Source organism: Eucyclogobius newberryi, unplaced genomic scaffold, assembly GCF_026437365.1.
Source record: "Eucyclogobius newberryi isolate DKJ021-1_F unplaced genomic scaffold, fEucNew1.0.hap1 SCAF_9, whole genome shotgun sequence".
NCBI classification, from domain to species: domain Eukaryota; kingdom Metazoa; phylum Chordata; class Actinopteri; order Gobiiformes; family Gobiidae; genus Eucyclogobius; species Eucyclogobius newberryi.
The window spans coordinates 20,665,931-20,683,042 of record NW_027316532.1 but is presented as its reverse complement, the minus strand read 5'-3'; the positions used below and the strand labels follow the sequence as shown (position 1 = coordinate 20,683,042).

At 43.3% G+C, this 17,112-nt stretch overlaps 1 protein-coding gene across 1 annotated transcript in view; it reads left to right on the top strand.

The window, feature by feature from the left end:
- fndc7b (fibronectin type III domain containing 7b) overlaps positions 1-16,303 on the top strand; it is a 36,037-nt gene extending 19,734 nt beyond the window's left edge. The window contains exons 19-31 of the mRNA XM_072438049.1: positions 1,695-1,949; positions 2,394-2,654; positions 3,409-3,666; positions 4,524-4,787; positions 5,895-6,155; positions 7,046-7,309; positions 8,007-8,267; positions 9,483-9,737; positions 10,305-10,565; positions 11,652-11,939; positions 13,677-13,904; positions 14,837-14,887; positions 15,786-16,303. Coding sequence (XP_072294150.1) covers positions 1,695-1,949; positions 2,394-2,654; positions 3,409-3,666; positions 4,524-4,787; positions 5,895-6,155; positions 7,046-7,309; positions 8,007-8,267; positions 9,483-9,737; positions 10,305-10,565; positions 11,652-11,939; positions 13,677-13,904; positions 14,837-14,887; positions 15,786-16,063 — 3,185 coding nt within the window. The 3' untranslated portion in view covers positions 16,064-16,303. The remainder of the gene's footprint in view (positions 1-1,694; positions 1,950-2,393; positions 2,655-3,408; positions 3,667-4,523; positions 4,788-5,894; positions 6,156-7,045; positions 7,310-8,006; positions 8,268-9,482; positions 9,738-10,304; positions 10,566-11,651; positions 11,940-13,676; positions 13,905-14,836; positions 14,888-15,785) is intronic.
- Positions 16,304-17,112: the final 809 nt, after the last annotated feature.

Genomic DNA, 17,112 nt, shown 5'->3' with positions numbered 1-17,112 from the left:
CATCATACGCCAAATGTACAATTATGACAATGTCTATATTATCTTACAACATACAGCGTCATCATCCTCTAGTCGACACTTCTTAAAACACGCTTGTCTTAAAGTGTCCCCTACAGGTTGGTTGAGTCATTGAACTAAAATGCAGTTAAGATAAATATATTGAAAATTTTGCTTTGATTGGTGTAAAACTATAATCTTTATGTACAACAGGTATAAATACACCAAATAAAGTCAAAATGAGAAAATCCTAAAAACCTGTCTTAAGTTAACAATGTTCAGTTGTTCAAGATATAAACAATAAATCACAAAACTGTGTCCAAACTAAGACTAAAGCCGGACTAGACCAGGACCAGGACCAGGACCGGCTGCAGCGGTGTAAAATAGTCCTGTTATAGACCATGTTTATGTCTGATGATGCTCAGAAAGCCACACATCTTACATTTATATCCACAGAACAAGAAAAAAAAATACTAGAATAATCAGATTACTCAATAATTTGTGCTGATTTCACATGCACAAAATGAAACCGATCGTGGAAAACACAACCGATCCATGGATTATAGAGGAACTGTTCTACTTGGAAGACCGAGCGCAATTGATTGATTGATTCGAATAACTCTACATTTTGTCTTTAATTTTTTTGTCTTTGCCATATTCGTTTTCCCCTTTTTATTTGGACAATTTTCCGTGTCAATGCCACTTGCGCCGAGTGCGAACCATCAGGGAGCAATCCAATTACCGTATTTTCCGGACTATAAGTCGCACCAGCCAAAAAATGCATAATAGAGAATAGAAAAACATATATAAGTCGCATTTTTGGGGGGAATTTATTAGACTAAATCTGAGCAAAAACAGACATTTTATCTTGAAACGCAATTTAAAATAATAACTGAGTAGAGAACATGGTGAATAGGTGTACGTATGCAGTCCTTTAGGATGAAAGATAGGTTTGCCAACGTGATAAAAATATTCAACACAGCGGTTTAGGAAAGACAGGTCGGTGAGTCGGCGAAATAACTGAAAAATTATAGATTTTGAAGTTTTTTCAACAAAATGCAGACGTTTTTTTTTTTCAGTCGGCTAGTTTCATACCGGGTCGGTCGGGTTACGGCAAATAGACATATTATTTTGCTCAGCCTTACCCCAAATCACTAAATCCATTGAATTCTTCTTCCTCTGTGTCACTTCTTGAATTCTTCTTCCTCTGTGTCACTTCTAAACAACTCCACAAACTCCAGAGGCAGAGGAAGTGCAGATTCTTCTTCTGCGTCGCTTAGAGCCTAGAGCGCCCTCTTGTGGTTGTCAGTGTGAAGATTACAAATAATATGGGTTAGGGTTAGGGTTGCTGTTACTGTTTGCTCTCCCCCGTTTACTTTCGTTTCAATAATCTGATAACTACGGAAATCAGACTTTTGGTGTGAACACTGTCATAAACATTATTCACACTTGTTGTAAACATTATTCACACTTGTCGTAAACATTATTCACACTTGTCGTAAACATTATTCACACTTGTCGTAAACATTATTCACACTTGTCGTAAACATTATTCACACTTGTCGTAAACATTATTCACACTTGTCGTAAACATTATTCACACTTGTCGTGAACTGAACATACGGCCGCCGCACAGTTTGACTTTCCGACCGCATCGATCTAAAGCGTGACGTCCGTTCCTCTCGTCGTCTCCGCAGCGCCGTGTCGTCCCCAGGGCTTGACCACGTCCGTCAACTGCTCCACCAACTCCATCGCCGTGCAGTGGCAGCAGACCGCCGGGGTCAGCTACTACGTGGAGGCGCTGGGGCTCGAGGAGGACGAGGCCAGCTGCACCTCCTCGTCCGACCGGTGCGTCCTGGAGGGCCTCCTCTGCGGCTTCACGTACAACGTCAGCGTGGTGGCGTACAATGACCTCTGCAACGTGTCCAGTGACGTCCTGCAGCAGAACTCAGGTGACCGTTCACTTTGGGACATTATTTACAGCAATAGAGTCCCACGTGGCATTTTCGACTATTAATCTGTTCCCGTATTACTTTTATTGAGGTTGTTTTTGAACCTTGGGAACATATTTTAGCATTTACACTGCTTCACCAATCACTTATTTGAAGATATTCTAAATTGAAATGTTCTTTGATGGCCTCATAGGACATTTGGACTTTAATCTTCCCAATAAATTTACATTAACAATGAGTTATTATTGGCTGTTTAGACCTTTTATTTCTAGGGTTTCAGTTTTGGACTTATAGAGAGAATGCTTGCATTGTTTATGATGTGCTTTACAGGTTTGTCGAAGGCTCTGAATATATTTGAAATATTGAATTCTTACACAAATGATAACATGTAATTCTACTCTTGATTGATTTGATATTTAATCTGTTCCGTGTATGTGTTTGTAGTTCCCTGCGTCCCACAGAATGTCCGCGCTGCCTTGGACTGTGAGAGCAAAGACGTGCAGTTGACGTGGGAGAACACTAGGGGCGCCCTCACCTACAGAAGCGTGGCTCAGAGTGTGGGCGGCTTCACTGAGGTCTGTGACAGCAGCGATACGTGGTGCACCTTCAGCCAGCTGCTCTGTGACATGAACTACACCTTCACTGTGGCGGCTTCAGACGGCGCGTGCAGCAGCCACGCCAGCGCGGCGGTCGAGATCTACACGGGTAAAGCGCCAACCTGTGCAGCTTGTTTCAGAGCCCGCGGGCGTGTCCATGGGGGCGTGTCCATGGGCCTTTCACCTCTCCTTTATACAAGAGAGTAGTTATGTCAGTAGTCTTCTAGTCTGCAAACATCCTCTCCAACAGACGATTAGGCAATCAATTATTTATTTATTTGTATTTTTATTAGGTGTTTTATAGTCTGTATAGTCCAGATAAGGATTATGAGTATCAAAATATTATTGTGATATTTTTTATTTTTATAGTTGACTATCAGCTTTGTGACTAATGACCACATGACCTAATGACCTGTATATTTGAGCTTATAACCATTTTATAACGTTGTGCACTCAATCTGTATTCCTGCTCAGAGTGGAGTCCTCTCCACTCTGAGCCTCGGAAAACACTCAGTACAAAGTTTCTGTTTACAGGTAGAACTCAGAGATCTTTTCTGTTTTTAAGCCCATATATCCTTGCCAGATTCGTTCTGTGCATATCTGCCATCAAATCACGCTCATCACAACTGTGTGCTTACGTCAGCATGTCGAGGCAAGATAGCTTTTAGTTTTTTTCCCCTGGTGCCAGTAGATTGAGTGCTAAGTTCTAAAATATGAGATGTCAAAGTAAGAACATGTTTTAAGGCTAAAATTGTAATAATAATATGTGCCCGTTATGGACTCTGCAAAGCCGATTAGCCTTCGTTGTGCCTTTCAACAATTCTATGGGAGTTGTTCATGTTTGTGGGCGTGGCTGTCCACAGGTCCATGTGAGCCTCAGCACGTCATGGCCGACATGTTCTGTAACAATCACACTGGCGTGGTGTCCTGGGAGGAGGGCGATGGCGTGACCTCGTACTCCGTCCAAGGCTACGGCCCGGACGGTCACAGTGTCTCATGCTCCACTGAGGGAACCAGCTGCCAGCTACCCAGCATGCACTGCGGCCAGATGTACAACCTGACAGTCACGGCCATCGACGGGCGCTGCAACAACAGCCAGGCTCATGTCAGTCTAAACTCAGGTACGAGCTCAAAAGGAACATAAATTGCATATTTCATCAGTTACATAATAGTTTGGCCTCAATTAGACTTTGTATTTTTTATGTGGAATCCCCAAAACGTGTCCTGTCTCATTCGTTTCGTGTCCCGTCTCATTCGTTTAGTTTTCTGTCTCATTCGTTTTGTGTCCCGTCTCATTTGTGTCCCGTCTCATTCGTTTTGTGTCCCGTCTCATTTGTGTCCCGTCTCATTCGTTTTGTGTCCCGTCTCATTTGTGTCCCGTCTCATTCGTTTTGTGTCCCGTCTCATTTGTGTCCCGTCTCATTCGTTTTGTGTCCCGTCTCATTTGTGTCCCGTCTCATTCGTTTCGTGTCCCGTCTCATTCGTTTAGTGTCCCGTCTCATTCGTTTAGTGTCCCGTCTCATTCGTTTAGTGTCCCGTCTCATTCGTTTAGTGTCCCGTCTCATTCGTTTAGTGTCCCGTCTCAATTGTTTCGTGTCCCGTCTCATTCGTTTAGTGTCCCGACTCATTCGTTTAGTGTCCCGTCTCATTCGTTTAGTGTCCCGTCTCATTCGTTTTGTGTCCCGTCTCATTTGTGTCCCGTCTCATTCGTTTCGTGTCCCGTCTCATTAGTTTCGTGTCCCGTCTCATTCGTTTTGTGTCCCGTCTCATTTGTTTAGTTTCCTGTCTCATTCGTCTTGTGTCCCGTCTCATTTGTGTCCCGTCTCATTCGTTTCTTGTCCCGTTTAATTCGTTTTGTGTCCCGTCTCATTCGTTTTGTGTCCCGTCTCATTCGTTTCTTGTCCCGTTTAATTCGTTTTGTGTCCCGTCTCATTCGTTTCGTGTCCCGTCTCATTCGTTTCACGTCCCGTCTCTCCAGTCCCGTGCACCCCGACAAACGTGGGCGCCTCGCTGCGGTGCTCCACCAACACGACGGCGGTCACGTGGGAGCGGGCGAGCGGCGCCGACACCTACACGGCCGTGGCGCTCTCGTCCGACGGCAGCCACACGTCGACGTGCGGCAACAACGAGACGCACTGCGACCTGAGCGCCCTGCAGTGCGGCACCGTGTACAACGTGACGGTGATGGGCGAGGACCACGTCTGCTTCGGGGTGAAGAGCGCGCCGGCGAGCGTGCACACGGGTAAACGCACGCACCACTTCCTCCTTTAACACGCACAACTTCCTCCTTAAACACTTTATTTTCATCCAAGAGACACACTTCAGACACTACAGGCAAAACATAATTCAGTTTTTTGTCCGAACCTAAAGATGTTTTATTATTAATTGAGTTTAATCCTCTGGCATCCCTATATGGGACACTGTAACGTCAAACTTAAAGCGCCCCCTACAGGTCGGACGACTCATTGAACTAAAATGCAGTTAAGTTTTATATATTGAAAATGTTGCTAAAGATTATCCAAATTTTTATCACGGAATAGCACATTTATGTTTATAATTTAACTTCCTGTTTGTTATTGATGATATCACACTGGGAATTTACCCAGCAAACACGGAAAAAACTAATCTAATGTCACTTTTTAAAAAATATGATAAACAAAAATATAAGAGAGCAGCTTTATTTTGTTGAATTCATGTTTAGAGCGTCAAAAAGTTGTTTCATTGTGTGAATTCTACATAAGCTTTGACTGGAAGTGTACCTAGTGTGATCATTTTCTACAGATAGATTTTTTTACTTTTCTACACAAATACCTGCTCGATTGGAGTAAACTGTTATTTATGTTTCCAACAGGTAAAAATACACCAAATAAAGTCAAAATTAGAAACTCGTACAAACCTTTCATTGGCACTTTAAGTCACCCACACGCACCACAGTTCACGGTTTTCTACTTAGAAAGATTTTGTTGATATGATAAGTGTTAACTCCAAAAAAAAACTGTCAAATATGTCAATTTCCAGTCAAATAGTTTCCAATAATCGTATAATAATAATAAAATTTCAATAACTGTCATTAGAGCATTGTTGTTGTGGGGAAAATACAAAAAAATAATATATTGAGATTCATAGGGATGACATACACTTCAGTTAAAACTATTGTAGATCAACATTTATATATATTTTAAGATTTTCGTTATTTCTCTCTGTATTTGTGTTCAAACCTTTGAAGGGTTTGTTTGCACGAGTGGGATCCCCGGCTCTACGCTCCTGTAAAATGACACTTCTGCTCCAAACACATCCAAACTAAATCTACATGTGTGTCTTGTTCCTCCCACGTTCCTCGTCCTCTCAGCTCCGTGCACGCCTCAGAACGTGACGGTCACCGAGCAGTGCGCTGCCGCCTCCATGACCGTGTCCTGGGCCGCGAACCCCGACGCCGAGTACTTCCTCGTGAGTGGCATGAGCAGCAGCGGCGCTCCTCTCACCTGCAACGCCACGTCAACCTCGTGCTCCTTCAGCGCTCTTCCCTGCGGACAGAGCTATAACTTCATCGTCATCGCGTTCAGGGACGACTGCCCCAGCGCTCCCAGTGTCCCGGTGACCACCAGCTCGGGTGAGGAACCTGCTCCCACACCAGGATGCACCAATGTATTTCTTTATACTTTGTGTTACAGGTTACTTAGTTTGGTGGGATTGTACAGGTGGTGCGTGGTGATTATAGAACTGTATCAGTCCAGGGACAGTCAGTCAGTTGAAAAAGCTGAATATTACTGGAAGTAGGGCTCGAAAACAAATTGATGCCACAGGAAACAAAACCGAACAAAACAGAAGCACGTTGAGAAAGTTCGGGTCCAAAGTCTGTGCAAGAGAAAACTTTTTCAACCGTTTAAACCTTCATTTAGCAAAATTAAGATGTCATTCATTTATTTTTATCTATCAAGTACCATATTTTCCGGAGTATAAGTCGCAACAGCCAAAAAATGCATAATAGAGAAGAAACAAACATATATAAGTTGCACTGGAGTATGAAATGCAGTTGCAAGTGTGAAAATAACAAATAATATCACATAAGTCGTTCCGGAGTATAAGTATATAAGTATAAATATAAGTATAAGTCGCACCTCGACCAAAACCATGAAAAAAGGTGCAACTTATAGTCCGGAAAATACGGTAATTGTTATTTTACCTCTTCACTTTTTCTGCTGCCCTTTGGCCAACCAAGAAGTAAAATGACCAACTTAACCAAAACTGTCAAACGAGAGAACATTTTTCATACATATTTGTACAGCTAAATGTAAAGTATAATTATGTGAAAGTATCTGCGCTTTATGAGCAGACTAAGCTGTACTTTAAGGATGCGTTCACACACTTTCATTTTAGACTTGTTTCGGTCTTGTTCTTCCTTAGTTTTGGCTTCATTTCCGGTTCAGTCCCGACCTCGAGGCGCTGGATGCGTAAATGAGTCACGTTTTTGGACTAATTTCGTGCTTTTCTCCCCCTCAGCCCCTTGCGTCCCCACGAACATCTACGCGCACCTGGACTGTGTGACGAACGCCGCCTGGATCACGTTCACGGAGTCGGCGGGCGCGACCGGTTACCGCGTCTTCGCCCGGGCCGAGGGCGTGGCGCACAACTCCTCTGGCTCCTCGGCCTCGTCGCCCTGCAGCGTCCCGGACCTGAAGTGCAGCACCGTCTACAACATCCAGCTCACCGCCGAGAACGGGCACTGCGCCAGCACGCCGGGCCCCGACTACAGGCTCGAGACGGGTACGCCGCCACGCTGGAGCTCCGGGTTTCACCTCTGCATTTCATTTACTTAGAATTATACGGTTTTATCTGCGTTCAGGACAGTTCTGAGATATGTAGTTTCAACGTTTTGACCAATTGTGTTGCGGAAATAAATGAGGGGATGGATTTATTTGATACAAGGGAATAAAGGGGAACTTAAAGTGGGTTGAATTGACTTTTTTACCTCTTTTTTCCCCCTAAGTTTGTGTTTTGAAGTGGTCATTTGCAGATATGACCTTATAATTCAAAAAATTTGATATTCATTTGAAATTATAATGTTTTATCTGCAAAACATGCCAAAACAAGAAAGTATGTTCCAGTGGTGGAGAATACTCTTACATTCAGAAGTTAAATTTTAAACATTTTGGCAATTTTCATGTTAATGTTTCAGTTAATGTTGAACTTTTCCATATTATCAGATGTTAATATTCTAGTTTTTTACTTAACAACCTAGCTTTTACTTGCAAAACATATTAAAGTGAGATTAAATAATAAAGATGTAGCTGAAAGTAAGTCTGAAATACCCTTTTTGCGTCTTGTGTAACTGTTGACAATCCAAACCAGTAGAAATGAATCTGTCAATTTAAATATATTTATTCTATGTTCGGATTGGCTCAGGCAGTGAAACATTTGTTCTGTAAAATCTCCTCTTCACGTTCTTGTCTGACCCGTCCAGCCCCGTGCGCTCTGACCGCCATCAACGCCACGACGGAGTGCGACAGCAGCGTCATCACGGTGCAGTGGAAGGTCTCGGAGAACATGCCCTTGTACGTGGCCACGGCCGAGGGGCACGACATGAGCCTGATCTCCTGCAACAGCACCTCCAACTCCTGCCAGCTCCAGGACGCCGCCTGCGGCATGAACTACACCGTCATCGTGTCCACCTCCTCGGACAAGTGCAGCAGCCTCCGGAGCCCGTCGTACCACGTCCAGACACGTACGAGACCAAACGCACGAGACGAAAACACACGAGACCAAACGCACGAGATGAAACGCACGAGACGAAAACGCACGAGACGAAAACGCACGAGACGAAAACACACAAGACCAAACGCACGAGACGAAAACACACAAGACCAAACGCACGAGACGAAAACACACGAGACGAAAACACACGAGACGAAAACACACGAGACCAAACGCAGGAGACGAAAACACACGAGACGAAAATGCACGAGACGAAAACACACGAGACGAAAACACACGAGACGAAAACACACGAGACGAAACGCACGAGATGAGACGCACGAGACGAAAACACACGAGACGAAAACACACGAGACGAAAACACACAAGACCAAACGCACGAGACGAAAACACACGAGACGAAAACACACGAGACGAAAACACACGAGACGAAACGCACGAGATGAAACGCACGAGATGAAACGCACGAGACGAAAACACACGAGACGAAAACACACGAGACGAAAACACACGAGACGAAAACACACGAGACGAAACGCACGAGATGAAACGCACGAGACGAAAACACACGAGACGAAAACACACGAGACGAAACGCACGAGACGAAAACACACGAGACGAAAACACACGAGACGAAACGCACGAGACGAAAACACACGAGACGAAAACACACGAGACGAAAACACACGAGACGAAAACACACGAGACGAAAACACACGAGACGAAAACACACGAGACGAAACGCACGAGACGAAAACACACGAGACGAAAACACACGAGACGAAAACACACGAGACGAAAACACACGAGACGAAACGCACGAGACGAAAACACACGAGACGAAAACACACGAGACGAAAACACACGAGACGAAACGCACGAGACGAAAACACACGAGACGAAACGCACGAGACGAAACGCACGAGACGAAAACACACGAGACGAAAACACACGAGACGAAAACACACGAGACGAAAACACACGAGACGAAAACACACGAGACGAAACGCACGAGATGAAACGCACGAGACGAAAACACACGAGACGAAAACACACGAGACAAAAACACACGAGACGAAAACACACGAGACGAAAACACACGAGACCAAACGCACGAGACGAAACACACGAGACAAATCAAACTAAGGCTGAGAAGGACAAGCTGACACGCTGTAGAGTTTTTTTAATCATTATTAAGATTATGACCCCGATGTCTCCTGCACAGCCCCGTGCGCTCCGCAGAACGTGACGGCGGTGCAGTCGTGCAACGACAGCGGCGTGATCGTCTCCTATGACCTGTCGCCCGTGCCCGCCCGCTACGTGGTCCGAGTGTCGGGAGCGGGCTTCAGCGAGACCCACAATACCACGCTCGACCACTGCACCCTGAGCGGCCTGCCCTGCGGACAACAGTTCCAGGTGGACGTCTACGCCTTTACGGAGAACTGCACCAGCCCCGATACCACTGTGACCTACGAATCCGGTAACAGGCTCGTTTGTGTCTCACTGGCCCGGCATTCCTCATGAGTGTGGGCAGCGCGGTGGCAGAGTGGTTAGAGGGGTGAGGCGGGGTTCAAATCTAAAATCGCACTCAAGTCCTCATTGTTCATGTCTTAAGAGTATGTTCAAACTATATGGTCAGTGTTCCTCAAACGGCCTGGAGGGCTGTAACTGGTCAAGGTCAAGTTCAAGGTCACTATCTCGAGTCATACGCGCCAAAAGTGGGACTGTCCTGGTAAAGTATAAGATAATGTAATAATAAAAGGAAAAGAAAAACACAAAGGATGAATAATGTCTTTGCTCATAAGTTGTGGTTTGACATCTGACCATGTGATTTAAACAGTTTTAAGCGTGGTTTAATTTAATGATTGTATCCAGTCTTCAACACGTTTTGATTGGATCACAGTTTCAATTGTATCATTATAATTAATAATTCATCTCTTTATTACCTAAGATGTGTCAGGTGTGTCATGACATCACACCTTGAGCGACCTTTTTCAACCATTTTCCACGTCCTCGGCTCGACAGTCTGATGTGTGTTTCTCCGCAGGCCCGTGCCCCCCGTCCGGGCTCTCCGTGGTGTACGACTGTGCCAACCTGTCCGCCCATCTGACCTGGGACCCCAGCCAGGGCGCAGGGGAGTTCTTTGCCAGCGCTCAGGCTCCGACCTTGGCGCCGCTGTACTGTTCGAGCGCGGACCTGTCCTGCACCATCGACGGCCTCGTCTGCGGACAGAACTACTCCTTTGGCGTGGAGGCCTCGGACTACGTGTGCAACAGTTCCTCTGCGGCGCCGGTGCACCTGGGATCAGGTGACTTCCATTTACAACGATCCACAGGCTAGAGATGTGTACATTTTACTCACGGTTCATCGTTATTGCTGAAAATGACGCTTGCTAGTTGTATTAAATGTAGTCATTAAATGTCCCGTGTGGAGCAGTGCTTGTCCTTACGCGTCTCATCCCCAAAGCAGCATTAAAGCAGCAGCAGTAGTAACGCCAGTGGATGGAATATGAGTAGAAAGTGTAGCTGTAATTGTTATATACCAAATTTACCGGACTATAAGTCGCACCAGCCAAAAAATGCATAATAGAGAAGAAAAAAAACATATATAAGTCGCACTGGAGTATTAAATGTGGTTGCAAGTGTGAAAATAACAAATAATATCACATATAAGTCGCTCCGGAGTATAAGTATATAAGTATAAATATAAGTATAAGTCGCACCCCGGCCAAAACTATGAAAAAAGACTTATAGTTATAGAAGAAAATACGGTTGTAGTATTCAAAGTAGTAAGGTCGGATTCAGTTATAACTTCAAAAGCAATTCACTTTAATGCTCTTAAAAATAAATTCATTCATAAAAATCTTCAGTAATTGTATTGTTATTGTTTTTTGGAACATTTTTAATCTGCTCCATTAAACAAAGTATAAGTGAAAAAAATGTATCTCCAGAAACAAACGGTAACAGAAGTGATCTCAAAGCAGAACTGAGTCACATTTTCGCCTGATTGAACGTATTTGTAAGCCCCTGCGCTGGTTAATATTTTTTGGCGTGTTGAAAGTGTCCGTTGTCGCCCCCTGCTGTCTCTGAGCGGAAAACCAGCCTTTTACAACTCTCCTGAGAAACCCTGGCTCTTTTTTAAAATGATGCAACGTGAAATATATACTGTCTTATCATGACAAAGACATTTTACTCTATCAGTTCTATTGGCAGTATATACGGTTTTGTACTAATCTTTGTTTTTGGTCGTTGACTATCCTGTACAGTTTAACTATTATGTTTGGGTTATATGTTTGTTATTCTGCTAAAACCAATGAAAATGTGGTAGCAAAAAGCATAGATTGTTTTAGACATGTAATACTCTGGTCTGTGTCCCCCCGACCTCCCCCCCACAGTCCCGTGCGCTCCGACCAACATCCGCGTCCGCATGCAGCTGATGGAGGGCAGTTTCTGGGCCATGATCTGGTGGGACCGCGTGACCTGCCCTGACGTGGAGTACCAGGTGACCATCGGCGGCCACATCAACGACAACCCGCAGACCCAGATGCAGATCACCTCGTACTGGCTGGAGAGGAACTACTTCGAGGTACCCCTGCCCACCAGCACCACCTACAAAATCAACGTGTACGCGCGGAACCTGGGCGGCGTCAGCCAACCGAGCTTCACCAAGACCGGCGTCACGGGTGAGCCGCGCCTCTTTACTTTCTCTTTTAGTTACATAAATACTCATTTTATACTAATAATGTGTAGTTTTTTTTCTATTTTTACTTACATTTTTGCTTACATTACGTTTAAAGTGTGAGGAACAAGCAAACAAAAAAAATATTATTATTTTAGGTAACAATTACTACTTAATTAATTACCTAAGCCTTTAAATAAGTAGCTACTAATCCTGAATTATTCGTAATAAACTATTGAATGAATTAAGTCTTTGTTCACGCTTTATTAGGGCTAATTAAGGTGTAGTTATTATAAAGTGGTGTCAGTTTAAATTACACAATAAAACCAAAGCAACAAACTAAGAGATAAAGAAGTGAATAAAGATTGTATTAATAAAAAATATATATATATATATTTTCTCTGGGCCCCCTAGTGACACCTGGGCCCCTGAGCATGTGTTAAATCGGCTTTTTGCTTGAAACGGCCCTGGTACTATTGGTGGACAATACTGACAAAAATGTATATCACAAATTCAGATTTGTTTTTGTGATATTATAGCAAACAATGACAAAAAAAATAATGTGCTTAAATGTGTCAGTAAACCTCATAATTGAGGTTCAAATAACATGATTGGACTGTAAGATCAACTCTAAAACTTCAGAAATATCATTTTTGAAAGATTTCACAAGTTTCTCTTCTGTGTATTTTTACTCCACTCTTCTTGCAGCTTTTTGTCTATAGTTTATATTATAGACAATAAACTTTATAGTTAATTGTATAGCACAAAACAGCTGCAATATCAGACATTTTGTAATATATCTCCCTTCTATATCTGACTTATCGTATCCTTTCTGAGTCGTGTTTAAACAGTTTGAAATGACGTCATAATGTACATTTATGTCTAAAAGTATGACTAAAAGTTACAAATAAATGTTATAATCAAAGGAAAATAACAACTATGAGGCTGCCCCAAATAAATTGTCTGTTTGCTGTAACCCGAGTCAAAATTTTTCAAGTGGCTCGGTCGGTAGGCAAATTCTTATTGTTTTTACTTTGAAGGCAAAAAAAAATATCCAAATTTTGCCATTTTTTGAGTCGGAGTGACCACCAGGGGTCAGGCTTCAACAGTCAATGACGGAGAACGTCTCTATCAACCCGATCGGGAGACTAAATCTCACGATTTTAAGACATTTCAATCAACCTTTTGTGCGCCGCTATCCTTTAATTTGGTAGCGAAGGCGAGCGGGGGGAACATGCGGGGGACACGGGCGCCGCCATGTTTGTTGTGATGACGCTACTGGGCGTGTGTCAATCCCAGACTGCATTGCGTAAAACACCCTGACAGAGCCTGGCACGTCCTATGGACACTTGAGTGGCGCCGACAGAGACACTGCAACTTGGTTAAGGCAATTTGTCGTCATTAACTCGCGCATGTGGGGGACTGACTATGCAGACGAACAAACGTTGCGCAGTGCGTTATCTTTGCTAAAGGATGAAAGATAGGATAACAAGCGTGATAAAAATATTTGACACGGTAGTTTAGTCCGGTCGGTGAGTCTGTGAAATTATTGAAAAATAAAAGAATTTAAAGTTTTTTCAACAAAATGCTGATAAAAAAATTTCAGTCGGCTAGTTTCACACTGGGTCGGTCGGGTTACGGCAAACAGACATATTATTTTGCTCAGCCTGATGAACATATATTTATTTTTGTTGCACTTGTGTGGGGACTTTGAGGTGATCTTTACACTTCCTCTTTCCAGTGCCGACCCCTCCTCAGAACGTGGAGTACGATCCGATCTCTTCAGAGTTGACCTGGGACGCCTCAGTGCTGGCGAACCTCTACCAAGTGTACGAGGTCACGCCCCTAGGAGATATTGGACTGTGTGAGACCACCACGCTCGCCTGCTCCGCCCCGGGAGTGGATCAAGCTGATCTACGAGTCACTGCCAGTAACGCAGCCGGGACCAGCCTGCCCAGTGCCCCCACAGGTAAGACCCTCACTGGGCCCCCCGCGTGAGGGTCAAGAATCCTCAGAAGTCTCCCACTTTCAATATATCATCAATATATATCAATCATAGATATGTCTTAAATATGAGTAGTTTGTATGTTTCCTAAATATGAGTCGTTTATATGTGTCCTAAATATGAGTAGTTTATATGTGTCCTAAATATGAGTAGTTTATATGTGTCCTAAATATGAGTAGTTTATATGTGTCCTAAATATGAGTAGTTTATATGTGTCCTAAATATGAGTAGTTTATATGTGTCCTAAATATAAGTAGTTTATATGTGTCCTAAATATGACTGGTTTAGTTTATGTTTCCTAAATATGAGTAGTTTATATGTGTCCTAAATATAAGTAGTTTATATGTGTCCTAAATATGACTGGTTTAGTTTATGTGTCCTAAATATGAGTAGTTTATATGTGTCCTAAATATGAGTAGTTTATATGTGTCCTAAATATAAGTAGTTTATACGTGTCCTAAATATGACTGGTTTAGTTTATGTGTCCTAAATATGAGTAGTTTATATGTGTCCTAAATATGACTGGTTTAGCTTATGTGTCCTAAATATGAGTCGTTTATGTGTGTCCTAAATATGAGTCGTTTATGTGTCCTAAATATGAGTCGTTTATGTGTCCTAAATACTAGTCGTTTATACGTGTCCTAAATATGAGTTGTTTATACGTATCCTAAATATGAGTAGTTTATGTGTGTCCTAAATATGAGTCGTTTATGTGTCCTAAATGAGTCGTTTATATGTGTCCTAAATACTAGTCGTTTATATGTGTCCTAAATATGAACGACATGGCTGATGAAAAAGGCTTAATACGTCTCTAAAATTAAAAGATCTTTACCTGTTTATGTGAAAAGTGTAATATTTAATCGTGAGTGACTGAAGTGTAACTCTGTGGTCCACAGTGGCTCGGAGGAGACGAGATCTGAGCGGAGCGATTATGGACATGGATGACGGTAAGAATATGTTTCATCGTTGAGCCAACTTAATGGTTATTCCTTGGATGCAAACATGATGTATCTGTGGTCGAACTGTGGTCACAACAAACACACGGCTGTATTTGCGTGGTCCAGGGCATTCCAGTGGTTCTTAGAAAAGAGCTTCAAACTATAATAAGGGAGTTTTACTGAAGGAATGGCATGTTCATCGCTTTTAGACATATCACAACCCGCATACTCGCTCTTTCTTGCTCTTTTCCTTCTCTTTCCTGCTCTTTTCTGCTCCTTTTCCTTCTCTTTTTCCTGCTCTTTCCCGCTCTTTTTGCTGCTCTTTCCCGTTCTTTTTGCTGCTCTTTTCTGCTCTTTTTCCCGCTCTTTTCTGCTTTTTTCCCCGCTCTTTTCTGCTCTTTTCCCCGCTCTTTTTGCTGCTCTTTCCTGCTCTTTTTGCAGCTCTTTTTCCTGCTCTTTTTGCTGCTCTTTCCAGCTCCTTTTCCTTCTTTTTCCTGCTCTTTCCCGCTCTTTTACCTACGTTTTCCCGCTCTTTCTTGCTCTTTTTCCTGCTCTTTCCTGCTCTTTTTGCTGCTCTTTTTCCTGCTCTTTCCTGCTCTTTTTCCTTGTCTTTTACCTGCTCTTTTCTTCTCTTTCCTGCTCTTTCCTGCTCCTTTTCCTTCTCTTTTTCCTGCTCTTTCCAGCTCTTTTTCCTTCTCTTTTTCCTGCTCTTTCCTGCTTGTTTTCCTGCTTTTTTCTGCTCTCTCCTGCTCTTTTTCCTTGTCTTTTTCCTGCTCTTTCCTGCTCGTTTTCCTGCTCTTTTCTGCTCTCTCCTGCTCATTTTCCTGCTCTTTCCTGCTCATTTTCCTGCTCTTTCCCACTCTCTCCTTGTTGTCCTTGTAGTGATTGTAATGTCTTTTCTGTCCAGCTCTCGTGCCTCCGACCGCGGTGAGCGTGACCCCGTCCGAGACGTCTCTGGCGGTGCAGTGGAGCGCGGTCAGGGGCGCGGCCGAGTACGTCGTGGTCGTCGACGAGAACAAAGGAAACCTCGAGTCTCTGGTGCAAACTACGGCGGAAACGGAGCTCGCCGTCCACGGCCTCCAGCCCGGCACCGTTTACTGCCTCAAGGTGGCAGCAAAGAACATTTCACAGCAGAGCCTCTACACGGAGAACAAGTGCATATCCACCTTAAAGGAAACGGAATGAACTCGCCATCAATATCTGGGCTGAAGCTAAAGGGGGGGATTGTATAAAATAATAATCTATGACGAGTGATCTGTGTGGGAAGATGTCAAATTATTATTATCAAATGTGAGTAGTTTGAAAATCTTTAGAAACAAACGAAGAGGAATCATAGGTGGAAATTTACTGCAGCATGCCACTTTTAGCGCTTTCGCAAAGTATTTCTGAAATTATATTTATCTAAAATTATTATATTTTTGACTCTAGGCTTCAAGATCCTCCGCTGATTGTGCAAGTAGATAATTTATCGAGCGATATTTTAAAACCGTGCAGTATGTTGTGATTGAAGTATGAGAGCTTTGAACAGATCTTTTGTAACAATTCCACAACTTTATTCACTAATAAAAAACGGCTGTGAAACTAAAGGAGTCGCTCTGTGGAAACGTGTGTTCGAGCGCTTACACCAAGACCTTTATCTTTAATAGTCAGACTTTTTGTTTATTGAGTAAATACCTAGTTATTGTCTATACTGTGCACTGCAAGAAAAGGAAATAACTCAAAATAGGGCTGCAACTAACGATTGTTTTATTAGTCATGATTATTTATACTGTAAAGTGAGGTTTACAATGCATCCACAGAATAATGTAAGAAAACAAAAAGATTCTCGGATGAAATGTCTTTACACGTTCTCCTTCCTGCTCTTCTCCGCTCTTTCCCGCTCTTCCCTGCTCTTTTCTGTTCTTTCCTGCTCTTTTTCTAGCTCTTTCCTGCTCCTAATCCTGCTCTTTCCCACTCTTTCTTGCTCTTTCATGCTCTTCTCTGCTCTTTTGCCGCTCTTTCCTGCTCTCTTCTGTTCTTTTTACGGCTCTTTTTCCTGCTCCTTTTCCTGCTCTTTCCCGCTCTTTCCTGCTCTTTCCCGCTCTTTTTCTAGCTCTATCCTGCTCCTATTCCTGCTCTTTCCCACTCTTTCTTGCTCTTTTCTTTTTCCTGCTCTTTCCTGCTCTTTTTCCCGCTCTTTTTCCTTTTTCCTGCTCTTTTTCCTGCTCTTTCCTGCTTATTCCCGCTCTTTTTCC